This window comes from Anser cygnoides, chromosome 1, assembly GCF_040182565.1.
Source record: "Anser cygnoides isolate HZ-2024a breed goose chromosome 1, Taihu_goose_T2T_genome, whole genome shotgun sequence".
In the NCBI taxonomy this organism is placed as follows: Eukaryota; Metazoa; Chordata; class Aves; order Anseriformes; family Anatidae; genus Anser; species Anser cygnoides.
Window position 1 is genome coordinate 27,166,547 of NC_089873.1, and position 27,661 is coordinate 27,194,207.

Genomic DNA, 27,661 nt, shown 5'->3' on the forward strand with positions numbered 1-27,661 from the left:
TCTATGAACTTTCAAGAATAACGTATTGTCCGTATGTAGGTTGAACAATACCGTAACGTCATCTTCCATGGTCCAGAAGGAAGTTTGCAAGACTACATAGCATATCAGATAGCGGCCTGCATGAAGGTATTAACACAAACATATATCGTAAATCATTTTGCAAATTGGAGTATGTACCATTTCACCAAATCTATACATTTTCAACACAGCAAAAACAGGTGGCTGCAGGATCTACATGTGATATCGTTAAAGTTGAAGTGGATGCTGGTTTCTCCAAGGAGCAGCTTGCAGAACTGTTCATCAGTAGCGGTAAGCTTATTTCAGCAGATTGACTTTGGTAATTTGTAGGAAAGTTTTTAATTTTACAAAGAAAATAAATACATTAAAACATTTTGCATAGTGGGTGACATGTTTTAACAGAACTCATGGTTTTCCATGATTTTATTTGGGGAATAATGGTAAGCGTCTAAACTGAGGTAGAAATAAATACGACAATCCAGTAGGGAGCTCTGTCAAAAGTTCATGATATTTAAGTAAAATTAATAGTTTGTTATATGGCTTTTTTTCTGTTTCGTTCCTTTTTCCCTTTGTTTGTGAGCCTTTAAGTTGATTGCTATGGTTCAAACCTACTGAATGAAAAATGAAAGTATTATTCCCTTATTGTAGCTGTTCAAATGTTTAAATATATATGGGAAGAGAAGTTATAATTACTAGTTCTTAAAAAGCCAGATCACTTGCTTTTGATATATGCTTGTTTACTAGATACTTAAGTGAGGTTCTGTGCCCAATTTTTGTCATCGGGGAAGGCGAATGTTAGTGTGCTTGTATTCTGTATCCTATTATTCCAGGATAAAGTTAAATTTCTGTTAAAATGAATAGTTTTCTTTTAATAGATGGGAATAATTACTTGTAGGCTAAGTTCCCTTTACTTGGGTGCTCCACAATGAAGTATTCTCAGAGTGCTCCATAGGTTGTACCTGTGTATGTTCACAATGCATGATTGATAAGAGTGAAAAAAAGGTCACAGTAGCCAAAGTAGGATGACAGTGAGAATGGTCAAAATAAGTGTGGAACCAGAAGAATAGAGACACATGGATCAGTCAGATGTAGCAAGGAGGACATAAAAAAAGTAATAGAATAATGCTAGAAGTAAAGGACCAGGTAAAATTTTCTCTGGAGGGTTTGTTCATAAGCAGGTTATACTGCATTCTGCATACTCATACGTTTAAGCTGGGATTTCTTTTATTTCAGCACAGTATTAACCATACAGTAGTAATAATAATAATATATAAAAATAATAATATATAGCAATGTATATGAAATATAAAATAATTCGTAATATATAACATGTTACACACAAGGTATTAATGTAAGAGCCTGAAGGGTGATAGGACGCTTTTTCGTGTTTGGTACTGTCCAAATTAATTTTGGCTCAAATACAGTTTTGCTGTTTGAAAGCAGTTCTCAGCTATGCAGCTGGTTTCACCCCTTTGAAGTCTTCTCCTTTTTTTTTTTTTCCCATTACTGTTTCATAAGTTTTTAGTTATACTTTTTGTTAAGAAAAAACAGCAATATAGTTTGAATCTAACCTTGGTAGCAAGACTTAATTTTCATCCAAAAATGCTGGGCCTTTCTTTTATTACTCTGGCTTATTCTAGAGTGCTAGGATTTAAATTTTACCTTTCATCCAATATGTTCATTCACGTTAATAATAAATGTGACATGTCATTACTTTTTGAGATAGCCTTGTATTTCACAAGCTATGAATTTTATGTTTCACTTTCTCTATTGAAAGAGCCTGGGTTTTAGGCATTTGAAATTGGTATGTCTGTGGATACAGTCTCATGTTCTATCACGGTGAAACTTTGAGACAGAGCTTTGAGAGGATCAGCCCCTAACTTTTCTTTCTCAGTATTGGCAGACCTGTGTGCAGTTCTGGGTGCCACAGTATAAGAAGGACATGAAACAATTGGGTGTCCAAAGAAGAGCTACGAAGATGGTGAAGGGTCTAGAGGGGAAGACATACGAGGAGCAGCTGAGGTCCCTTGGTTTGCTCAGCCCAGAGCAGAGCAGGCTGAGGGGAGGCCTCATGGCGGCCTGCAGCTCCCTCACGAGGGGAGCGGAGGGGCAGGCGCTGAGCTCTGCTCTCTGGGGACAGCGACAGGACCCGAGGGAACGGCATGGAGCTGGGACAGGGGAGGGTCAGGCTGGGGGTTAGGGAAAGGTTCTGCACCCAGAGGGTGGCTGGGCACTGGGACGGGCTGCCCAAGGCAGTGGTCACACCACCAAGCCAACTGGAGCTCAAGAAGTGTTTGGACGGTGCTCTCAGACACAGGGTCTGATTTTTGTGTGGTCCTGTACAGACCCAGGAGTTGGATTTGCTGATCCTTGTGGGTCCCTTCTAACTCAGATTATTCCATGATTCTGTGATTCCTGGTGTAATTTCTGGCTATGTCAGTTTCTGCTCTCCCAGGAAATCCCAATCACAGCTGGGAGGTAACGTGTGCCAGTGATTATTCCCACATATCATTTTGAGTGCCACCACATTGCTGGGAGAGAAGAACACCACTTAGAATTCAGCTAGGCTTTGGTGTTTACCCTGCAGGCCAGAAACTCATTCATGGTCTGGTTTATTTACTAGCCTCTGCGTCTGTAGGAAAGCTACTTTTTGAATGCTTTGCTCCAAGTCAGTAACACACTTTTCTTAATAGCCTGTGCTTGCATTTCAGCTTTGTGACAGCTGTCTGAGTCTGTTCTGATATCTGTTTCTTTCCCTATTGTTTTGTCACATCTTCTCCCCTAGGAGAGCTCTCTCTTCCTCCCTCAAAATGGTTTCATCAGACCCAGAGGATTGTATTTAGGACTTGGTAAACCTGTCCTCCCTGCTGCCCAGCCATATCCTCTTAGTAAAACAGGGCAGTAATAATCAGGAAATTGCAAATATGTAAACAGCAATCATCAGCTATAGTCAGTCACTGCAGAAATGAGTATGGTTCAGTGAAGGTCATGTAGGATGGGAAACCAAAGTATTCAGTGAGCCAAAACTTCAGGGAATTGCCGGTTGGAAGAATCTTCTTGTCAAATCTTCTTGGGTGTTTTTTGTTTGGCTGTTGTTTTTGTTTGTTTGTTGTCTTTTTGACTTCTGGGATTTTGCATGCAACCTCATGTCCTCCTCATAGAACTTCAAAAGCTTTCCAGACCCATAAGAATGTGGTCTCTTGGAAATAAAAGAACATTATAGGTTCCAGAAAAGCCCTCTTGGTCTTGGCTTCTCCTTCAGTGGCATTGAAATATCTGAAGATTTCTTTATGATCACCAACAGGTCTGACATCAGTGTCTTCAGTTCAGCCATAACCTAAATATATTCAAAGACTGATCTCAATCTCCTTCTCACCTAGCACAAACACTTAATGTGTTGCTGCCCAGCTTTAACATGTGAAGAAGTGTATATTTGTCTGCTGGAACTCAGTCAATTGCTTTCTTCTGGCAAATTTCATATTTGGAAGTACCGTTACCTTTAGCATTGTAAATACCGAGCAAGTTCAAGCCTAAGTGATACAAGTAATTAGAACTGATCTGTTTCTAATATTCTTAATCAACAGAAACTCAGAGAGGTGTCAGTTTTGCCCCTAAGTGCAGGTGATTAATTTAGGCGAAAGTGAAGAACAGTGAGCGCATCACTGAATTCAATGCCCAGGTACTGCAAGCAACTATCCTACAGTTTCTTAACAACATATTATACATTTTTGAAAACTAGCTAGATCTCCCTACTCATTTTTTGTTGTTTTTTTTTTTCTTGTTTTCAATGAGTCTTTCTGGAAGTCTGTTCCAGACTACATTCCCATGTTTAAAATCTGATTTCCAGCCTGAATTTTTAATGTATGGTTTAAATGTTTGCTCTCTTGATGATTTCTTTTGTTTGTTTATTTTAGCTAGCTCTTTCCCCTCATAACATTTACATCCCATGTATGTATACCATGTATTTGGAGACCATTCTTGTTCTTTATCAAAGTTTATTTTTCCTAAACAAAACAAGCTGAGACTGCATAATTTGATGTGCCTGTTATTTTCCAGACTTCCTGTGTCCTTGCGCTTTCAGTATTGTGTTGAAGATCATGGTACTCTCTGGTTTTCACCCATTAAATTCTTTGATTTCTTTGGGAGTTTTTGTGTGTGTGTTTTGTTTTGTTTTGCTTTTAATGTCCTTTATAGTATTTGTGATTTACATTATTTTTATAACTGATAGCCATTCTGGTTTTGCACTGTTACTCAACATTTTCCTTCATGACCATCTTTTGTATCACCTTCAAAAAGTTCTGAAATAAAGCAAAGGACACTCAGGACAAGTGTTTTGTTTAATATTTGTATTAGAGAAGCATTGTTCTGGGATTTTGTGTTACAGGAATACTTGCAAAGAGAAGTGTTTGCCCAGAGAAGTCATGGATGCCCTGTCCCTGGAAGTGTTTAAGGCCAGGTTGGAGCAACCTGGTTTAGCGGGAGGTGTCATGGCAAGGGAGTTGGGATTAGATGATCTTTAAGGTCCCTTCCAACCCAAACCATTCTATGATTCTATAACAATGGCTATTTAGGCTATAAGGTGTTGAAATCAGAAAAAAAAATAATGGAAAATATTTGAAATGTGAAAAAAATGAAATATATAACTTTAATGCCTGTTAGATTCAGATGCTACTATTTGTAATCAAACTAGCATCAAACTAGCTTTGATTGTTTAGAAGATTCTTAGAGATATGGAGTGACCTTTTGAAGAGAGGATAGTAGCAAATAAATAGTTAATCTCACCAAGTGATTAAGTTTCATATGAACATGGAATGTTCTTTATCCATTTATCACTGCATGGAATAAAGAGTACATGTTAAAAGCTTAAGATGTATTAGCAGCAAATGAAAGAAATGTTTCCAGAGATCTCTGCTATTGTCTTGCTATTTATTTTCAGTGTCCTAAAATCCTTTCTATATATGAAGATTCCATTATAGTCATTTCAGGATTATTTTTAGCTTTTTATTTTTTTTTCCTTTCTGCACAGTGTGAGATTCTTTCCATTGTTTTTATGCTTTTCATTTTGAATATATTGTAGAACATGTTAAAAGGAAAAATAAAATATAAAAAAGCCTTTGTTGCATGAGTAACATTAAAACTGTATACATAAATAAAAATCAATTTTCATAAGTAGACATTAATGGGATTTTTATATTTCAGCTTGTCTTGTCCCAGTTAAACAGCCTCCTGTAAGCAAGACAACCATTGTGATTTTAGAAAATCTGGAGAGAGCTTCTTTATCTGAATTACTAGGAGATTTTCTGGCACCTCTTGAGAACCGTAGTTCGGAAAATCCTTGCACTATTCAAAGAGGTATTTTTAAAGAATTTGGTATGGAGAAATGTTTTTACTATGGTTTTATTATAATACACAACACTTGGAGGGGAACTTGGAGGAGAAAAACATAATTTATTCAGTTTTTGTGGTTTATTGCAAAATACGATTAGCTAAAATCAGCATGTTAAATTTTAAGGATAATTTGTGGTTTGTTTTTATCTTTCTAATAAAAACAAGACACAGTTACTTAATACGAAATCAGGTAGTGGCATTTGGGTATTTTAGTAAAATGTTTTATGTTTCATTTTTAGCAAATGGAGCTTCTGGTGCCTTTTACTTTCATGAAAACTGCTTTTTACTGGGGACAATTGCGAAGTGTCATCTTCATGGCTCTGACTTGCTAGTCCAGCAGCATTTCCGTTGGGTTCAGCTTAGGTGGGATGGGGAACCGATGCGTGGTTTGCTTCAAAGGTTTTTAAGAAGAAAAGTTATAAACAAGGTAAGCACAATTTGAATCAGCTTCACTGATTTTGTTTATCACTAAGTCTATGAAATATGTACAGTGGTAATGTCAAAAGCTGATCAGATAACGGAATTGTTTCAGGAAAAAATATATTTCCAAGAATATTTGGGCTGCCTGTCTGTAAATGTCATGCTTGACTTGATATAGGAAGGTATGTAACTGTGGCATAAACGCACAGGTTGGCTACAAGAATAACTGCATGTAGTTGCTTATCCACCATATGAAATCTCCTTCAGTAATTTTTTTCATCTTCTGTGTGAGCATGATAAGGAAGAATCTGTTCAGCAAATATTAAATCCCTTTCTCAATAAATTGTCTGTACATCTAAAGTAGGATAGTTATATGCCCCGTGTGTATTGTCTAAGCTTTAAGCAGCAAAAAGAGTTTTCGTAAGGAATTCAAACAGGAAAGAGAGGTGAGAAACATTAGTAAGGAGGTTGTTTTGAGCCAATAGGCCTGCCGAAGTTGGAACAAAAGACCAAAAGAGAATAAAGATGGGAAGCCTGTTTTAAAATGAGTAAATAAATGGATAGGAAATGGGAGAAGAAAAAAAAAAAAAAGAAAAAAAAACATGGGCAAAAGCAGAACTGGAATTTTGAACGTTATTTGGAAAAAAAACATTCCAGTGTAATAGTAGCTGTTGTAGACAGTTAGGCAGTGTTAGAGAGGGGGAGGGGAGTTTAATCAGAACAGCTGCAAAGGAAGATAATCTTGGCCACAGAGTTTTGGACATGCTTAAAAAGAGAGATTGTTCTAGGAATAGGAAGAACTCAGTAGTACAGAGTCCTGATCTGGGACAGCAGACCTAGTGTTAGTTCAGAGTGTACAGCTGTACATATCTTGGTTATCCTTGGGGAAGTCATCTTTCGTACCCTGTGCCATCTATCACAGTCTCATTTATAAAAGCTTACTGATTTGTAGAGATTGTAAAGATTAAATTTCAGTCATGATAGTGAGAAAATTTTAAAACATTCTTAGATATACTTTAATAGCAAGAACAGGAATACAGAATATAAAGAATAAAGGGGAATGTATCAGTTGAACTCTTACCAGATTACTCCTCTTAGATTACTTTTTACAGTTTCTTTTTTTTCTCATGTTTACTTTTTTTCCCATAAGTTTTAAATCTTTGAAATCGTTATGAGCGGTTGTCTGGTTGAGTCTGAATGATTTCCAGAATCCTTGCAAAGGATGGAGGAGAGTAGCAATTGTGTGTAGGCAAGAAGGTAGGATGGTTGAAACTTCTGTCTTGCAAATATGCCGTAGTGCTGGAATGAGATACAGACCAGAGGACAGTGCAAAAGTATGTATCAGAATTCTCCTTCATCCTTTAAGGATAGAGGTTGTGTTCTCAAGCCTACACTGGAGAATATCTAAAGTGTGATCTAAGGCCCTTTATGAAAGGACAGGAACACTTCGATCCTAGGTCATTAAAGATCAGAGAGAAGGACTTTTCTTCATTTAAGTACAAGGCCAAGACATACAGCAAAGCAGGCAGTTGCAGAAGCTGCTGTATTTTGACTTGGTCATAGGCATGGGCTGGATCAAACTGCTTTGACTACCTGCAGCATTGTGTAACATGTCATTTTCAGGCTATTTTGTTTAGTCTAACAGCAGTCCTTAGTCTCATAGGTAAGAGTCTAACAGTGTAATAGGTTCCTACCTCTGACTGAACTTGAACAGAATTTGGGTAATTGGCTCATTTTTTATTTTCTTTTTCGGTAAAGCATGTCTGCTGATGGTGGCTATTTGGAGGAAAAAAAAAAAAAACAAACACAAAAAGAAACAGCATGTCTTCTTGTATCTTCATCTTAAATAATGACTATGAATGCCCAGTGTATTAACATGGTTTTGGTTTTTGTTTTTTAACATGTGTGTGCGCCAAATAATTTGGGCTTTAAAATAGGAGAGACCAATGTAAAAAGTAGAAGAAAAATTAATCTGTTTTAAAATCTAAGGGAAAATAAAAGCACCTTCATTGTTTCAACAGTACAACAGTAGACTATTTCATGGATACTTGCTCTTTATTTTAATAACTTACTTGTGCATTAATGTTCATGTTTTCAGATTAAAAGTTCTTTTTCTCCTTGTTTTGGAGATGTATTTGGAACAGTTTAAGTGTTTTTCTACATTAATATTAAATTGTTCACCTGTAGACTCTGTTAGTTGTTCAAGAAGCTCTGGCTTCAATGCTGGCAAATAATATCCGTAGTGCATCTTTTAAATCTTCCTTTAATTCAAACTGTTCCAGAGGATAATCCTAGGATTAGGATGATGAAGACTGTAATTTGGACTCAGATGAGATAGAAGATCTTTTTGGCACCAAATAATTTTCCTTTAACAAGGCATACTAAAAATGTAAGTCTTACAGGAAGGCGTTTTTCCTTCACTGCTACTAAATATAAAACTAAGTTAGAAACCCACTCAGTATATGCCTGGATCAGACATTCCTGCTCAGTGTGATGGTATATTCTTTTATGTGCCCTATTTTTATTACACATATTGCATAGGATATGGTAAATGCGTCTTGTAATTCAAATCTTAAACACCATATAAAAAGCAACGCAGTCAAATTTGTGTCTCAGTTTCCCACAACAAAGTAGGGGCATGTCAGTTCACTGATAAGGAGTCATAGTTGGGGAAATAAGGTCTGATACAAGAAGACTTCAGTATATGTCATAGAAAAGTTTGACCAGCTTTTGTCTGTTCTGGTTTTCATGACAGGAGGAGAAAAAAAAAAAACAGGCCTTCTTGGTGCTTCAGTATAAGTGTTTACAGCAGAGATCTTGCATTGTGTCAGTCATCTTTTCTCTCTCTGCAGTTCAGAGGCAAAGTACCTCCTCCATGTGATCCTGTGTGCAAGATCATAGACTGGATTCTTGCTGTTTGGCACCAGCTGAACTCTTGCTTATCACGTCTTGGAGCACCTGAAGCTCTTATGGGGCCAAAACATTTCTTCTCTTGTCCAGTGGTGCCAGGGCATGGCCAAGCAACAGTGAAGTAAGATTTCTATTTCTTGTTTGACCCTGTTCAGTGCCAATCAAATATTTCCTACCAGTATAGCAGTTATGTTTCTCCCCAAACTCATCTGACTCAGCATCCTTGGAAGTATTTTAGCGGAAGTTACTGAAAGCTTTAAGACTTTTGTTTGGTATTTAATTACCAGAAGGGCAATTTTGAAGGACAGAAGTGGGAACTGGGTGTCTAACACTGGTTGAAAATCAGTCTTTTGTTGTGACCTTTCAGTTATTTTCCAACACAGAGTTTCTAAAATAGTGTGTGTACGGGAATGGCTAATTTTGCTCAACCGTTTAAGGGTTCTGTTCTTCATTCCAAGACAGTACTGTAAAGAAAACTTTTCGTTAGGGAACAGATCAAAATAAGAATCAAGAATTCTGAGCTTGAAAAGTTGGTAAAGTTTCCTTTTGAAGCTACATATGAGAGAAATATGGAGAAGTAGAATGCTTTCTCACCCTTTCTAATGTCTGGTATCATTTCTAAACACATACAGTTTCACAGAAGTATTAGCTTAGTAAATAAAGCAGATACATTCTTTTAAGCTGTGCACATGGTTAGATGTCCAGTGAAATCAAAGAAGAATGATGAAAATTTGTCTTTTCCTGCCTGGTACATATTGCTTGAACATCTGCTCACATTCCAACCTCTGCAAATATTAGCAAGTGAAACAAGAAATACTTACAGAAGTTTAAGGTATATTGATTTCATGATAGGATGTTTGGCTATATTAGAAATGTAACGAGCCCTAATTAAGATTCAGACTTACTCAGAACTCAAATGATGTGCTTTTTTGGGGTATGTGACGTTACTTTTCTCACCATGTTTCACAGCATTCTCCTTGATTGTCCCTTCTGTTCCCTCTCTGACTTGTCTCCCTTACCAGCTTCTGCTCACCCTTAGTTCAAGGTCTTTTTCTTAGCGCATACACTAGCTTTCTCACCTTTTTCTCTGTCCATATCTTGATAAATTTTGCTTGTTTATTTTCCACCTCTTTCTAAAGGGCAAGGTTTTCTAATATCCAGAGTAATTATCAAGTTCTAAATGTGGATTTAGCATTGGCTGAAAATGTTATGGTTGCTATGAAATAATAAATGAATAAAGTACACCATGCATTTATCTCCTGTCTTCCTCTTGATCCGTGTCCACTGAAATGTCTTAATCAGTTATTTATTGTAATGGTATCAGTAGAGGGCAGAAAACGTGTTGCTTAGATACCTTAAATATGCATTTCTCAGTTTGGATTTGTCCTGAGTAACCTTGACTAGATTCACAATGCAGTATTTTGAGGTAATTACCACAACTCCATAATACCTTTTACAGTAGTGATATGCCAACTGACTCTTCATTTTAATGCAGTTTTTGTGTACTAGTAAACAATCAGAAAGAGCAGCTGTAGTGAGCACTTACTAGACACTTCAGGTTTAGCAGCGTGATGCCTAATGGTGTAGTCATATAACTAGCAATAAATAGGTTTAATTAACAGCTCACTGGTTGGTGTTATTTCAATCTAATTAGCCACTCCTGTCCTCTTGCCCCTCTTCTCCGCTGCTATTCTGCTGCTTTTTGTATTTGTCAAAGCCTCGCTGAGTCAGTTCAATTCATTAATATAGTAGCCAGCTGTCTGGAAACTGAGTTTGTTCTGGGCTGGGTGTTAGCGCAAGGTAAGTGGTAAAACCAGGCAACTGGAAAGGGAGAGGGAGAGGGAGAAGGCATAACAGGAAATTGTTTCATGCTGTGTGCTGTTTCATGTAGCTTCACATGTTTTGGAGAGTAGACTGAATAAATGAGGAAAATTTTAGCTGCATTTTTTTGTTTATGATCTAGAAAATTAATGATGATGTTCCAATGGGGAAGAGTTTCTTTTTACAGCTCTTTTTCAGGGATGAGTGATACTATATCTTTCCAAAATATTGGATACATCAAAGAACTGGGGACTTGATCAAAATGTGCACAAATGAAAACCAAACATAGGACTGAATTTAAACACCAGGCTGGAATTTTATTAAGAGAGGATGGCACTGTAAAGCCCATCAACCATTAACTGTTAGATTAAATGGGCTAAATTAATTTTAATCTCTGCAACATTCATTTCTGACTATTCCTACTAGCAACATTGCAGACTTTCAGAAGCTTACATAAGCAAAAAGTGAGAGATAAAGTTATAGTTCAGCAATTTATAGTAAACCGGTGTTTACTTTCATAGCTTAAGTCAGCTAGCAGAAGCAAACTGTGTCTATATGGAATGTATCTACAACATCATGCTAAGAAGCTTAAAGGAACATTTTAAATATGCATTTTACAGCTTATTAACTGTACTAATTCTTTTGTGAACTAATATAACTTTTACCAAGCTTATACAAGCACTTTAGAGTATAATTATACGTCACAAAAATTCAATCTATGCTTCATAACTAATAAAAAATATATATTAAATGACTCACGCATTCTAAATTTAAAAAAAAAAAAATATTTCTAACCAGCCAAAAAGCCATCATTTTGGGTGATAAGATGGCTTCTGTGTATCAACATATGAAGAATATGGTTCACCTCAGTGAAACAGACTTTTTAGTCTTCATTTTTTCTGAATGGATTTCTGCGAAGCTGAAACATCATTATAGCCTGTAATTTCATATAGGCCTTTGATATAATCTATGTAGCTCTAAATTTTACTCATCTACCTCCCACAAGACGGTAATAAGGAGGGGAGAAAAAAAAAAAAAGTTGTATTTGATTTTAAAAAGATTGATATAGCGTGAAATAAGCCTTAGTCCTGAAACTGCTAGCCTTTCTCCCCTGAGAACTGTAAGCTGTGACAAATACCACTAATTTATTTGCTAATACACTTAGTTTTCACTCCTGTGCTAAAAAGGTGTAATATTTCTCTCTTAAGCAAAAATCCCACAAGAACCACATCCCATTGAATCAATTTTTTTGTAATCAGACCCAGTCTCTAAACCAGACAATCTGGAAAATCCACAGCATCCTGGAAACACAGTTCACCATAGACCAAATAAACAAAAGGAGAGAGAGAGCAAGGCAGCTGTATGAAAAGAAAGGTCATGCAAGCTGGATGAGTTTGGAAATGGAAGAATACTAGAAAGGGTGCAATCAGGACTGAATAGCTCTTTTTTCCCACCCTGGCAGCAAATATGCTATGAATGAACACCTGCAAGCATGGAAACTTTTCCATGTTCTGGCAAAGGTGAAGGAGAATTTGTTTTTGGTTTTGTTTTGGTTGCTTGCTTGCTTGCTTTTTTTTCTTCTTTTTAATATACACAAATACTCATTTTTCTGGGACATTCTTTAAGCTTTAGAAAGAAAATCATGGTTTATGTTCTCATTTGAAAGAGGAAAAGCATCAGATGGTAAACAGTTTGCCAAAGCCATCTGAAAAAAAATAAGTCAAATAATTGAATATAAAGCAAACAAATAAAGCCTGCCTTAATAAAATCAGTTCCTTGCTGATATTGGGTACAAAGGGATGTCCAAAATATATGTGCATCCTGAAAGCACAAGCTCTGATGTGTTACCCAAAGTATTACCCACAAAATCTGGAGGGTTGATAATTTTCTCTGAGGCTGAAGGATTGTTTGTGCACCTACAGGTGGATGTCCAAGTTATGGAATGCTGTGATAGCTCCCAGAGTTCAAGAAGCAATACTCTCCAGAGCCTCTGTGAAGAGACCGTCTGTACCAGGACAAACAATAGCCAAAAAAAATCCCAGTCAAGGTCAACAGGCTGTTGTTAAAGCTGCTCTCAGTATCTTGCTAAATAAAGCTGTTTTACATGGCTGTCCTCTACCCAGAACAGGTAAGAGTGAGCAACCAGAAAGGCAAGTAGTAGTATATTGCCAAAGCGGGGCTTTTAACTGTTTGGTTCCTTTTGCAAGACTTCCACAAAACATAACAGAGTTGTACAAATTAGTCAAAGAAGCACCATTTGCAACAGTTCTTTCTAAAATTGTTCTATTTTTGTTTCAGAGTTAGATAATTACATAGCAGATTTTAAGGGTGGAAACTTTCCTTTATCCATGGTTTCAAGCTACAAAAATTGTGGTAAGAAAAGAGGAGAGAATGCTTCTTGGAGAAAAGTGAGTACAAGTCCTCGCAAAAAGTCAGGCCACTTATCCTCCCAGTCATGGAATAAGCAGGAGACAAATACTGAAGGTAAAGTTTTCTATTTGAATTGTGGGGAAACAAAAAAAAAAAAAAAAAAGTGGGGGTTTAAACTGAGTAGATAGGAATATATCTTTTTTTCCACATCATGAATTAAAAATTTGCTACAAAGTAGCACTTGTGTTTATGTTTACTCATTTAAAAAAATGACTTTTTTTTCCCAAAAAAAATGTTTCTTTTTCACTATGAGGTAACCTAATCAATTCCTTTTTTTTTTTTTTTTTTTTCTTTTTATAATGCCCTTCCTGTTGTCTGATAATGAGGTAGGCTTTGGCTCTGATGGTGGAAGATAGAGCAAGTTACACATCATACTGCTGAGAGTGATGCTCTGTCATTCCCTTCCTCACTACTGGCTGTGAGGAAGCTTCATTACTTGATTGCTTCCCTCCTTCATCCCTTAAATCTGCACCTGATTTAGAGTACACACACAATGTTTTAGAGGGTTGTCTTGGTTTTTAAATCTTTATATCATGTAAGGCTTTATGTCACTGGGTTTATGGGTGTGTATAAATGTGGAAGCTCTACTAGTAGCTGACACTTTTGAAATGTGTTTTCACCTCAACATCATAAGCCATCTAACAAGCAGTTAATTACAAAGAGATATCATCTGGATATATGTAGAAGCAACATTCATTCTTTTGCAAGTACACATCTGTCTAGAAGGGACACTTTGGAATGCTGTAACCAAATGCCATATCGAACATGAAAACTTCTAGAGGACAACACCAAATTACTTGTTTTTGCTTTCTGAAAATGAAGGTAACTTTCCTTTAGACAGGAGAGTTAGGGAAGAATTTAGAGGATTTTTTTTTCCTTCATTTTAAAAACAGGAAGATTTTAGTCTCAATTGCCTTATACATAAAAGACTGAAATACCTGATGCCTGGTACTTTTTAATGTTAAATTGAACTATTCATTTCTTCAGCTCTTGTTCAGAAAGAAACCTGCTTTTGCTGAACTACAAATCTAATGTCCCAGTTCTGCTTTCTAGTTCTCTGTTTGAATTGTGAACAAATCTAATCCCACTAAGATTAATCTAATCCCACTAAGATCCCACTATGATTTGGAGAACTCAGATGAACATAAACTGAAGTAGGATGGTTAGCACTGTACTTTGTACGCAGAGATGCTTTTGGAGTCGAGTTAATATCTGTAAATAAGTTGGTGTTTTTTTTTAAATAAAAAAGCATGATGAGTTTAATTTTAGCAGCCTTTCATTTCTGCTCTGTTGTTCCTATTAAAAGTAAGGGCAGATTATTTGGGTTTTCTTAAATGAAGTTGAATCTTTTCCCATTCATAAGTGATTTCTGTTTGAGAGAACCAGAAATGGTGCTTTACAGAGAAATCTGATGTTCTGACTTCCACAAAAAGGCATCACTTTTGCTATTTTAGCAGTTCCATATGGTCCTGATGCTACTCTGAACAGTTTCAAGGGACGTATTCTGAACTTTGGAAGACTTTATTGATGTAATTAGCCAGTAAATGGGAACACATTTTCCCATTTATCACAGATTTTTTGAAGAATTCAGCAGACATAATAATACACTAATAAGTCAAACACTCTTTTCTGCAGGTGTAAAATCTAAGACTATGTTGCAACCAAACTGTAAGAAAAGAGCTTCTCTTGCCACAAAGTAAGTTTTAATCTTTGATATTTGTAACAAGTAGAAAACAATAAAGATCTTGAAATGGTGTTGTAACCCAGCACCTAACAATGAACGGATGAAGAGTTTGTATTTGATAGTGTTTTGTCTTTCCATCTGAATAAAAGAAATCTATTTAATTTTCATATCTGAGAGAAAATAAAATTTGTACACTTAGGTATAATTTTAGAATCAGTTTCTGTAATTCAAACCTTGCAGCTCTTTGTGTTCTTTTTATGTAACAGAATAACGTATGACTTTAGAGTATTATGTAATATTTATTCAGCCATAAAAAGCCAACCTTATGCTTTTTTCACTTGGCATTGTATTTTAAAAAACAAACGAACAAACAAACAACAAAAGAAAAGCTCCTCTGGCTGTTTTAGCTTACTGAATGGCAATTTGAAGTTGTACCATACCTGCGCTTTAGTCTAAATAATACTGAGTTTCTCTAAGAAAGGGTATGAATTAGTCACATGGAACTGCATTTGAGATTTGACTTTAGTCTGAAACCTTTATGCCACCATATTCACAGGAACAGAGAGCATAGAATACTTTATACTTCCAGTATGCTGGCTTTTTAAAATCAAAATGTTTGGAATTAAGTCCAATGAAGAGATGATAATAAAAGTTATTACTCCATTAAAAAAAAAAAAAAAGGAAAGTTTTTGAATACAGTGGGCAGAAGAATCCTTTCTTAGAATTTCAGGTTAGAGAGAATAATTTGAATAGACAGGAGGTCTAATATGATAAGAGCAAATATTTACAACTGTTACTGCCAAGGAATTAGATATTTTTCGTGTTTGTAGTAGTAAAAACATTTGGAAAGAAATTACTATTTTCCAGGTGTATATAGTATTTATTTTTTTAATTCTATATCTTGGTTTGTTTGTGCTTTGTTTTGGGTTTGGATTTATTTTTTATTTTTTTTACTAGGTCTTCAGAGAAGGATCAATTGAGAACATTAAATCTAGAGCAAAGGCTGTCCCTTGGTTCTGATGATGAAGTAGATCTTGTGCAGGAACTTCAAAGTATGTGTTCCAGCAAATCTGAGCCTGATATAAGCAAGGTAAACATAAGGCTTTTAAATAATTTACATAATTACCATATGCAGCTGTTTGCTACGTGCTTAAAATAAATTTTTAATTTACAAGCACTGCTTGAACTGAAAAAAAATTGTAAAGTTAGCTGGCAATAAACCAAAGTCAACTAATAAATAATACATTTGAAGGAGAGTGTTCTGGTTTAATACACATTATTTTAAATTACACCTTCACTGTCTTGTATCACAGAGCTTTTTGCAGTAGAGGCTGAAATTTATTAGTTCATAAGCGCTGCAGACAATAGCCTTCTCCGCATTACTGTTCCCCATATTATCTTTCATGTTATCGTTGCTTCCTCTGGGAAACTTTTTTGCAGTCCTAAAGACAGAGTAAGTTTTTCTTAGTATGCATTGCACATTTTGTTTTTTTTAATGTAATCTCGTTAGCCATCATAGAACTGGCTCAAAGCTCATCTGCTGTGTAGGCAAAATTACGTTTTGCTGCACCATGCAAGAAAGAATGGATTGGCACAATTCTTTTTTCTGACAGAAGAGGGTAAAGGCGGCTTGCAAGACTCATAAGTCTATGACTAAGTTCTATGCTGGAATGGATTTTGGGGTGTTATGGGAGGCCTGTTGAGCAGAAGGTAGAGATGTGGATCTTTCTCACTTTTCCTTCCATAACAAAAGCATCCAGATCTCCCTGTATCTATGGCTATTTTTTTAATTTTCCTTGTTTTTCTCCTGGCACAGCTGAGGTAGATGTCTGTGACAGCAGGCTGTGTTCAGACTGGAGTAGTTGATCCATGTCTTTGGAAACACAGAGAGAGCAAGCACGCTTCTTCAGTCCTAGGCTGTTGTCTAGTTAGGCCATCCATTATATCCTCTAGGATCTCCTTGAACAATAGTTTCATTAGTTTTGCTTTATTAAGTATTCTGTTTATCCTTAGAAGACAAACACATTTTTATTAAGAAATGCTATGTTTGGGAAGATTTTTCAATGTATTTAAATCCTTCATTGTGTGATTTTTGTTTTGTTTTGGTTGGTTGGTTTTGGGGGGGAGTTGGTTGGTTGTAGTTTGTTTTGATTGATTTTTTTTTTAATAAAAAAAGTACTTGCAATCCTTGGATGAGTCACATTCTCCAAGCTGGTCAGCTAATCACTAAGTCAGCTAACAGGGATTTACGGTATCTGTCCTTGAAAGAATGGGATGTGCTTAAAGAAATGGTAACCAACTTAAAGTTGTGTTTAATGACATTTAAAACGTAATTGGTTGTTGACAATTCAAGGAAATGTGGGTTAGATGAGGAAGGAGATAGATGTCACTGTCTTTTGTTCGGTTTCCTCATCATGGGTGGAACCATCCATGGTTGTAATTTCTGTTAATTCCCTAACTGCCTGGTAGAGGCTTACGGAAGTAAGGGTGCTGTTGTATGCTTGCTTTGTGAGATGTAATTTCAGGCTGCCATCAAAATAAGCACATCAACTTTCTAATTTGCGCTTTCACTGCATGTTCCTGCTGCCTCTGTTATGACGGGATTGAGTACTTTTGCAGTTGCAGAGTGAATCGGGTCACCATGCCCCAGGATAAAATACCTAGTTTTCAGCAAGGTCAGAAGGCTGATCAGATTGTATCTGTTACTTCGTGATCATAAGTTTTGGTGGAATATAGCAGAAAAGAAACATGGCAGGAGGAAGAGAACAGGATCATTCCTTTCTGTGACATCCCTGAAGCTTGATAAAATGTAACAGGAAACTGCCCTTAAGCTCCGCTAAATAGTATTGCTCTGGAAAAGATGTTCAGTCTTCTCTGACAATGGTCAATGTTAACACTCTCTCTCTCCCCCTCTCTTTCTCCTTCCCTCCCTCCCCTTTAAATTCTGTCGAGAGTAAAAGGAAAGTTATTTTACTTGTTCTTTGGATATTTATGCATTGCTACTATATATTCTCATTACGCAACTACATGAAAATCAAGTCAAGATTCCAAAATTTGGCAAACAGAAACATAATTTCTTGTGTGAATAATAAAGAACTCATCATTTTCTTGTCTTTATTAGATTGCAGATTCTAAGGATGCACTACTGATGTTCAACAACTCTCAGAACAATCCTGTATTTTCAGCAAGTGGTACTAACCCAAGTAAAACAACGAAACAAAAGGTAGGTGAAGAGTTTTGTAGTAGTAGTGAAAGTTTCTAGAGTTTAGGTGTCTCTAAAATCTGAGTTCCTGATTGGATACAAAGAATGAATGTTCCAGTGCCCTGTTTATTATGAGAATAAACTGTCATGATTCTTAGGAAACTCGCTGGACACACCATGCCAAGTTTCTTCCATGTGTCTTAATGGAAACGAAGATTTATTAAACAGTGGATGTATTTGCTACACGTTTTTCATGTTGATATGAAGCCATCTCCCTAGGCCAAGTATTGTTAACATTCCTGCAACATTGTAAGTTATTTGTATCAGATTTTGAGAGAAATAAAAGCTCTGGTTTCTTTTTTTTTTTTTTCATTTTTTAAACCAAGTAAATCTATTTTAAAAGTTTGCAAAAGCTGAAAACTTTTTTAAATTCTTGATGTAAAATTGCTGGCTCATGGTTTATTTTTGTACCCACTTTTGCAGTGATTACCAAAATACGTAAGATTTCAAACCAATATTTTCCTAAGTGTTTTTATCTAAGTAGAATTGAGTCACTCTGATGTCAGAGCTCTCAGTGGGTAAGATTCTAAGAAGGTATATAATCAGAGTTTTTGAAAAGTAGGATTTTCTTGTTTAAAAGTTTTATTTCTCTGCCTAGCTATCTATTGCTCTATAGTTGTCTTGGCATATTATTTATGAGATTCCAAAAGCAACACGCTGTTATAAGGTTGGTGGCTCTGCAAAAAGATAGTCTAAGTGTGAACAAACTTTACTACCTTAGGAGCAGCTTCAGAGTGGGAAGGTACACTGAATACTACTGGCATATATATCAGGTCCACTATCTGCTCTTCTTTTTTGCAGAAATTAAAAATAATTGTTTAAGGGTTAAACAACCCTACTAAGTGTAAAGATGTACTATTTCCACCTTAGTTTTCATTCTTTGGATGATAATTCCATTTTCTTTATTGTTTTTGAACATTGAGAGTACTTGTGACCATACAGCTCAATTAACCTTAGCCAGCACAGAGTCTGTTGTCCATGTTCTCTTAATAGGCGTTCAGAGACTTGGGTTCCTCTAGAGATCAACCCAGACGCTGTCTGACTGTGGTAAATTGTTTTTTGGAGGTACACTGCCTATTCTCTGCCAGTACAATGGCAGCCCTGAAAATAGTTTAACTTGTGCACCTAAGCATTAAAAAAACTGAAGTTAGATGAGATGACTTACCACCCTGACCATCATCTTTTTTCATATTCAAATATTCAAAATACTAAAAATATTGCTGTAATTTTACTTGAAATCCAAAGAACAGACTCCACTGAATTGAAACAATTTTAACATTGCAGATCCACATTTAGGTATACTGCTTTTGACTGTTTCTCTAAACACATTAATTTCAGACAGCCCAAATCAGAGCTTTATATAGTAGCGATGCTTAGATAATTTGGCAAGTCAGCTGACCTGCTCATTTCCACTATAATTTGTTGCTAGTGAATTTATTTTACTTTTAAAATTTCCTTCTAACAATGTAAGGCATAACTAAATGCCCATTTCTCCCTTTTAGCTGTGGCTGCAGCTGCCATTTCTCTGCTATGATGAAAGAAAAAAAAAATGTTACTTTGAAAATTGAGATATTTGAGAATTAAATTTAATATTTTTAAATGCCAATGCAAAAACCTCATTGACTTTTCTTCTTTGGGTATTTTAATATGCTCATGATATTTCCTTTCAATCATAGAAGGAAGAAAAAAGCCGTAGTTAGTTCACCAAGTAGTAACACACTGTTGTATTAAACTGCAAAGGATTGCAAACAATAAAGGTTTTGTAGGGGCAGAGGGTTGGGAGGTCGTTTTTCAGGTCAAGTTACAATAATTATTTATACAAAAAATGCTTTCTTTTATTCACAGGATGGAACCCGTCCTCTCAGCAGCAGTCGAACTGTAGAAAGCAGCAACAGTAAATCAAAGACAGAGCTGGGTGGTTCAAGAGTTAAATCGTTTCTTCCTGTACCTAGAAGTAAAATCACCCAGCCTTCTCAGAATACTAAAAAAAGCAGCAGCAGTAATACAAGGCAAATAGAAGCAGATAACAACACAAAAAGAGAGATTTGGAATTTGCACAAAAAAGAACAAATAGAAAAATCTAATAAATAAACCTGCCTACTATACAATTTTCTGTGTTCGCATAATGTCTATTGCAAAGAACCAAGTACTCAAATTTGTAAATACTTTTTTAAAATAAACTGTTTCTCTGTAATGTAAAGTTTGTACAGGACCACAGTTTTATTTGTATGTAAATCAGCTGGAAATTATATTGTTTTAAATGTCAGAAACTGGCAGTTTTGCCACCTTCATAGATTTCTTTTTCTGTTATGAAAATGACTCTTGTTTAAATGATAATATTCAGGGGTATTACCACAAGATTCTGTTTGTGTATATACTGTACATAAATATATTCTATTAAGTTCACGTGCTAAATTGCATTCAGATGAGTTGCACAATATGTACAGTACTGGCTTAAAGCTATTGTACATGCATTTTAAAGACATGTTTTTATCTTCAGTTAATGAAAAATTAATGGAATGTGGCAATAACTAAAATGATCAGAAGTGCAGATCAATTAATTTCAGCTACAAGCCATATTAAATACTTTGATTTCCCCATCATCTGCCTGCTGAATTGCAATTCTGTTTCTCCCAAGCTTCTCTTCATCTTAAATGTCATGAATTTGTGTTACAACTTCTATCTTTCAAAAAAAGGAAAGAGATTGAGAAATTAAAATGCAATAAAAGTTATTTTTCTCAGACTCTTATTCTTTGATAAATTGAAGAAAATGTGGTCATTTATTAACTTAGTTTTTCTTGTATACTGTAAAAAAAATTATATGCTTCATTAGTGTTTTTTAAAGTACCCAAGAAATAATAGTGTTTTACAGAAACAAATTTTAATGGAAAGGAATTTGAGCACAAGCTTAACTACAGTATTACGAGAGATAACGGAGTAGCGATAACATGAGTTACTATGTAATTATCAATTTCTATTGTGGATTTAAGATGTAATTGCTGTGAAATGATACTTGAGTTGCAGTGAAAATGAAGTCTTTTTCATTTTTCCCCACTACAGAGGCAGAACATTTTCCCAGGACAGAGTCTCTATGAAGGGAATATTTCCCCAGTCTCTCCTTATGGTAGTACAGTTATTTACTTGTGCATTGTTATAATGTGGCAATGCTCGCTGTCTAGAAACCTCATTGGGTATGTAGAGAAAAATGTAGAGTTATCTTGAGGTCAGACTTAGTTGCCTTCTGTTGAGTTATCAGGAGATGGTTTTGAGAGCTATGGACATGGTCACGCCTATAATTTCCACAGTAGCTTTTTTCTCAAGATAAAGCCGAAAGAGGAAAAAATGACAAAACTGTTTCCTACCAGTTCACCTTTATATGTAAAACAGTCATCCCAAACTCATGTCAATAAAATTTTTGTACTGCATATCGTCTATCTTTGTCTCTTAGTTTGTGTGTTTGTGTTACCTCTATAGATACAGTATATTAGAAGTTTATTTCTGTAATTGTTTCCCTCATGGTATGGGTAGAAAGCATCATGATTTTCAGTAACCACTGTTTTATTAACACTTCAATACTTTGTGCAAGAGTAGTAGTTACATTCAACTGAATAAGGGTGATTGCTGTAGAGGCTGATTTTGGTAGTAATTTTGGTGCTGGAAAATGGGATGCTGCTTTTACAGTTGATTTTACAGCAGAATGAGTCAGCTGTGAAATGCTGTAGGTCAGAGAAATGGCTCTCAGAAGTTAGCATCCTTTATGTGCAGTAGTTACCACACAAGCTGCAATATCAAGATTTGTAATAGCAGTAAATGTATATATTTTTAAGAGCTATAAGGAAAAAAATATATATATGAATTCAAAGCTAGATTTGTTCTAACTTGAAGATACACCTTAGAAGCCCCATTTAGATGAAAAGTTAGCAGTGTGTTTCTGCGTGAGACCGTCTTAGGCACAGTGTCCTAAAGCCTGGTTTTAGATGTATTTTCAGACTGTCTGTTGTCTGTGAGAATCAAAAGTCTTCTGTGCTGTATTTTGAATGAAAATAAAATCTGCAGAAGACTGGGTAACTTTGATCATCTGCTCATTGTTTGAAAGTCTCTGTTGCTAAATTTAGCAGTGCCTTTAAATCCTCTCGTTATCTTTTCTTTCCAGCCTGCTGTCCTAATCCCTGTCCATCTGCATCTTTTACCTGGTTGACTTCTGCCTGATATCATTCCGTTTGTCTGTCAGTTCACCGCAGTCTGTGATCTTCATACACCTTTAATCACATGGTATTTTGCAGATCTGCTAATTCAGTCTTCTCTCCAAACTGCTAAGCTCTCATTAGGCTGTACCAGTTCCTGCCCTCACATAACCATGAAATAGTCTGGATGCGAGCCTGGCCTCTCCAGTGCTTTATTATTGGGATAGATCGTGCAGAAGCAAGGCAAGGCTCTGTTCATGAGTTACAGGCTTCACTGTCTCCAGTTTCTTCCTGTGATGCTGCAAACGGCATATCTCATACTTCACTTGTAATTACAACTACTCTTATTTTGGGTTCACAGAAGGCAAAATCTTTCGTCTCCATGCCTTCTTGTGTCTTAGGCATAGAATGCTAGTGAATAAAATTAGAAGTAGTATTGTTTATACTAAGAACAGGAAATTGTTTGGTGGGGGATATGATGGTTTATAAAGGAAATGTGTTAATGTATTGCATGTTGCTAGCTTTGCAAGATTTTTAGGCGGCAGTTAACTGTCCATTAATGAATAACTGTACCCACAGTCCTACGTGGCTTTTTTTTTCTCCCCAGTGCCAAGCAATGCTAAATCATAGCCGAATTGTGGTAGAGCTAAAACACGAAGCTGACAGAAAAAGGAGAAAAATATTTCAAGATTATTTTCTAGATATAGTAAGTAAATAAAATGCAACAAATTTTAAACAAATTTTAAAGTTCTGAACTGACCTCTAGCAATAAGCGCTAATTCAGAATTAATCAGAAGTGGTTCCCAAGGTTCCCAGAACTGCCACATTTTGGGGAGCCAAAGGAGTGCGGTGTGGTCCCCCAAAGCCCAGGAAGGTGGGAATGGGGCGTTGGGCAGTTCTGATGCTGGTGGGACAGGCAGAGGGACGCAAGGTTTGTGCGAATAGGAGAGATGGAGCTTACAGAGAGATTCTGGAAATATGATATTTCATGCATAAAATGCTAAAGCTGGTAAGGCACCATTTAAGCAACTGTGAAAGCAGAACTGGTTTTTGGAACAGCAGACTACTTTGAGCCCAGCGAGCAGTTTCTGCTAATGATGATGATCAAGCTGCTCTGTGTAGTTATTTTGTATGTAAGATTTACGAAGATGAGTCGATGTGTACATCCGAGTTTGTTTAGGCTAACTTTGGGTGGCCTTTGCTGTCCTAAGAGGTTCTTGGTGCTGAGCGAGCAGTTTGGCCGCCCTTTTCCCTTCTCCTCTGTGCGTAAGGAGGGCTACAGATCCTTTGCGGGGTAATTTCACTCTTTTAATCTTTTTTGGCTTCTTCATAGCAGGCTGTAAAAGTAGTACTGTAGTACTAGAGTCAGCACGCTCCTTGGCATTTATTACACATGTGCGCAGACACACACCCCTTTAATAGTGTAGGTGTGTGCTTTCAGTTACAAAGTGCTTTGGGAGGGGTGCTCTTTTTTTATGTCTGGTTTGTTTTATCAAATTTATATGGAGTAAAGCACATAACAGAAGAAAAATCCTCTTAAATAACATTCAGCCTGTGCTTATGAAGGTCATTGTTGTTCATTTTTTTCTTCCACTATGTTGGATTATATTATCCTTTCTGTCCTTCTACTGTGCTCTATTTTCCACCAAGAACAGTGCGTGCAGCTTCCCGGCTTGGGTTCAGGCAAACAGCCCTGGCAGCTGTTACACCACCAATGGCGAGTCCCAGAATGATTTTTCTAGAAGATAACGTGCTCTTCTCAAACCTGTTGGGGGCCAGCTTTCCTCCTCCTTCTTAGGGAGGCATGCACCAAGGTATTTCCTGCCGCAGCCTGAGTACGGTGGCTGGAGCAGAATTTTCGGACCTCCCTTGGAGGGCAGGGAGAGAACAACTTCTGCAGCATCTTGCCAGGGGGCTTTGGGAAGCGGGGTGCGGTGGTGGTAGCCAGGACCTGATGGCAGAGGGGCCTGCTGGGCCCTGGCTGGCTGGGACATTCTGCAGCGCCCTAAGGGGCTGGGGACAGGCAGCTGGCGATTGATTTCACTCACTCGAAGCATTCTCTCTGAAATGTATCAGCAGCGTCCATGTGTGTCCCCTCTGCTGTACTTACCTGTCTCCCTAGCCCTGGAAGAGACCTGCATGATCTGGGGGCTGCTGCTGGGAACTGGTGATGCCCAGCGAGAGGGTAAATGGGAAGTGGAGAGCAGGGACGGAGCCTGGGTGTCAAAAGCCATGCTGCCTCAGCACGCTGTTGGCTTTGTTTGGCCATGAAAGCTAAAGTGGCAGCGGGACAAGGGCATGGCAAAAAAAAAAAAAAATCAAGAAAATAATAGTTCCATAGGAGCGGAGGTGGTTCATAAATGGAGCCAGTCACAGAAGATCTAGTTAAATCAGAGCTCAGCCCTGGGGCCGGAGTTTTGCCAACACCCGCAGTAGCCCTGTGTCAGGACTTAATGGTGAAGAGGAAACGCAACGCGTGGGGCTGGCAGTGCTGCGACCCTCTCCAAGTGCTCAGGGGACACCATTTCCTTCCACCGTGACCCTCTCCAGAAGCTCAGGGGACATCTTCCAGGGCCCCAGAGCACCACACAGGCCGGGTAGGGCCTGGGCAGGGCCGCTGAGGAGTGGGGCCAGGGCCCAGCAGCAACACCTGGCGCCTGGCCGCCCCCCGGCAGCCCCAGGTGGGCTCCCGCAGGGGAGGGCCCTGGGGGGCGGCTCTACACGTGTTTGTTTTTTCCAGTTAAAGAAAGTAAAAATAATAACAGAGGTCTGTACCGCTAGTGCACAAAGACAGCATGGGGCAGGGCCCGGCCTAACTCTGAAGGTGCGCTTGTTCTTGACAGCGGGGTGTGACATCGAAGACCAGTGGCAAAAAAAAATAAAAAGAATGCAATCCAAATATAAAACTTTTTGTACAAATATATTTTTTCTTTATAGTACATAATCACTTTGAAAATACATCATTTTCTTAATAAATGTTTGCAACAATATTAAAATAAATAAAATATCCTAGAGAAAGTTCAGTTTCATCACAAAACTGCAAACCAGAAGAGTATAAAAATTGATTTCATTATTAAAGTCTACTTCAGAGAGGTTTCTCCTTTATTTTTATTTTTTTTTAGGCCACAGTAAGAAGTAAAGGTGCCAGACCTACATGTGCAGACTGTTAAGAGTTCCTCTGCTAGGAGTCCTGTCCTTCGGCGTGCGCTGCTGTCAGCCTGCAGGTGTGTGCAGGCTTGGGCCAAGCCTCCCAGCTTTTCCAAGGAAATCACAGTTCTCCTGTAGCTGCGGAGACACGGCAGATGGTGACAGGCTTGCCAGTCAATCTCCTCTCTTCCTTCATTATCACCTATGCGCACGGAGTCGTGCACTGCTATGAGAGGGCATTTGGCCTTTTCTGCTAGGTAGGAACTGCTGTTGCTGCATGAAGAACAAAGAGGAGGGAGTATGCTGTGCGTGTGGCTGATAGTGTCTCTTAATTTGTTCGCAGGAAGTGAATCCAGAGAAACCTTTTACATTTTGATTTTCACATTTTCCACCCCGGTTTGATTATTTTTCTAACATTCTGCCTGCTGCCTGGACCTCTCACCCCAGCAAGAACATATCTAAAAGTTTTCTGAAACAATTACATTGGGCTAAGCAGGTTACTTCTGCGTGCCACCTAGTTTGTACCGAATTAGAGCAGCTTGTGAAAGGAAGTCTCGTTTTACCATTAAAAGTGGCATGTCTTCAAGGAACATAAGAACTCGCACACAGAAGGGAAGTCATTCCCAAATGCACATGCAGTCACTGCAGCGAATGCCTCCTGCAAGGGTACATTTGTGTGCAGTCCTACAAGTTCAGAAGTGCCGGTCCTGTCACTGCGGGGCACTGCTGAGAGCTTGCTCCAAAAAGAGGGGTGCCCGCACCACATCTCACAGCCTCGTCTCCTGCACTTCTTCCTCTGTCTCCTCCTGCAAGGCGGTGATTTTGGGTCTAGGCTTGTGCTTGCTGGAGTTCCTGCGATTTATTGGGAGCAGCTTAAGGCGATCAGCATGGCTGATGGCTTGCCTGAAGGAGCTCTTTTCATTCAGCAGCTTCTGAATCGATTCATATTGCTTCATCTTGTTGTCCTCGATTACCTGAAGAAACATTTCACTCCATTAGATGAGCAATGCCAGTGCTGACAGAGTCCAGCTAACACAGCTAACAGAGCAGCGGAGAGACATGACAGAGAGCTTCTTATACCAGGATAAGTCTAGTTTACGGTTTGAATTTTCTAATTACAACCATAAGAACAGCCGTTAAAAACTCAACATGTGGCAAAGGTGCCAGCTGCTCAAGTTACAGCGTGCCATTGGGCTGGTTGGTTTCTCCTGAAGACTCAATTTTTAACGCTGAAATAACTTGCCAAAGTCCCCAGGTACTGTGGTATTTCCCTGGCACTGCTGAGATGATGCAGTTATGGAAGTGTTAACTGCAGGACTATTACAACAGAGTTATCTCACAGTGAGAGGGAGACGGCTGCCACCAAGGTGCCAGAAATCCTGCTTCGCTTTCTTCCCAACAAATAAGGAAAAGACAGCTCTCCTCTGCTTGGAGGGACAACAGGTTAGCCCAGTGAGGCTGTGCCAGCCTGCACTGTTGGAAAGGAAACGACAGGAGAAAAAGCCAGCTTCCCTCGCTGGCATGGCACTTCCAGCACAGGTCGGATGAGAAGGAGCTGTTTGTTGGCAGCTGTTTGTTAGCAGCTGTGCTTAGGCTGTTCAGAAGGTGGGAAACCTCCCGACACCGGCTGCAGCACAGCCATGCCCAGCATGGGCTTCGGGTGTTGGCAAAGGCTGAGGCTGAGTGCCCAGACAGGAGCAGGGCACCCAAAAGGGCGTGCAACCTGCTCATTAACCAGCCCGCTCCAGCTCCAGGCCTCGTGCCTCCCGCTGTGCAAGTGCACCCCATCAGATATACTTGGAAAAAGGTGTTTCAGTCTGCTAATGGAATGAAGATACTCTCACGTGGAAGAGTAAACAAACTACAGAGAAAGGAATGTCGTTTTTAAGAACAATTATGTAAGTTGCATTTTATTCCTTTGCTAACCATTTTTATATAACAAAGGAAATGCCCCAGGACCTTAATGCTTTGCCACCTTGATTAAACAAGAAAGGAACATTCAAGTGGCTTTATGAAAGAAATCAAAGACTCTGATCATCGGCTATTTTCTCGAGAAAGCCCTCTTTCGTCTGTACCCTCCTATCACCCAAGAACAAGTGCAGCCGGTTCTGCTTCTGCTGTTCAGTCCCTAAGCCATTCGCCAATGCAGGGCACCAGGATCAGCAACCAGCTAGCCTGCAGTGGTTGAAAGGGAGGATCCAGCGCTTCCAGGCTTTGACCCAGCTCATCTGGACATAGATGGCTATGACAGCCCCTGGGGAAGAGCAGACAGGAGCGTGTTGCTCTCATGCAGGTGACAAGGTTGCTCAGCTGACGGATGATGCCCACTGTGAGCTTGGAGCAGCAGACTTCATCAATACAGCCATTGCCATCAATTCTGCTCAGCACATGTTGCTC

The 27,661-nt window shown here is 38.1% G+C and overlaps 2 protein-coding genes across 3 annotated transcripts in view; one reads left to right on the plus strand and one right to left on the minus strand.

Moving 5' to 3' along the window:
• The window catches only part of CTTNBP2 (cortactin binding protein 2), an 89,559-nt gene extending 68,194 nt beyond the window's left edge, over window positions 1–21,365 (plus strand). For both annotated transcript variants that reach the window (XM_013190811.3, XM_048050986.2), the window contains exons 13-23: window positions 40–126; window positions 210–309; window positions 5,218–5,370; window positions 5,646–5,833; window positions 8,679–8,857; window positions 12,480–12,685; window positions 12,856–13,041; window positions 14,623–14,683; window positions 15,629–15,761; window positions 17,793–17,894; window positions 19,779–21,365. In XM_013190811.3, the coding sequence (XP_013046265.2) occupies window positions 40–126; window positions 210–309; window positions 5,218–5,370; window positions 5,646–5,833; window positions 8,679–8,857; window positions 12,480–12,685; window positions 12,856–13,041; window positions 14,623–14,683; window positions 15,629–15,761; window positions 17,793–17,894; window positions 19,779–20,024 (1,641 nt within the window). In that variant the 3' untranslated portion in view covers window positions 20,025–21,365. The remainder of the gene's footprint in view (window positions 1–39; window positions 127–209; window positions 310–5,217; window positions 5,371–5,645; window positions 5,834–8,678; window positions 8,858–12,479; window positions 12,686–12,855; window positions 13,042–14,622; window positions 14,684–15,628; window positions 15,762–17,792; window positions 17,895–19,778) is intronic.
• Window positions 21,366–25,018: 3,653 nt separating this feature from the next.
• Window positions 25,019–27,661, minus strand: part of CFTR (CF transmembrane conductance regulator) — an 86,272-nt gene continuing 83,629 nt past the window's right edge. Inside the window, exon 27 of the mRNA XM_048050990.2 lies at window positions 25,019–26,238. Coding sequence (XP_047906947.2) covers window positions 26,032–26,238 — 207 coding nt within the window. The 3' untranslated portion in view covers window positions 25,019–26,031. The remainder of the gene's footprint in view (window positions 26,239–27,661) is intronic.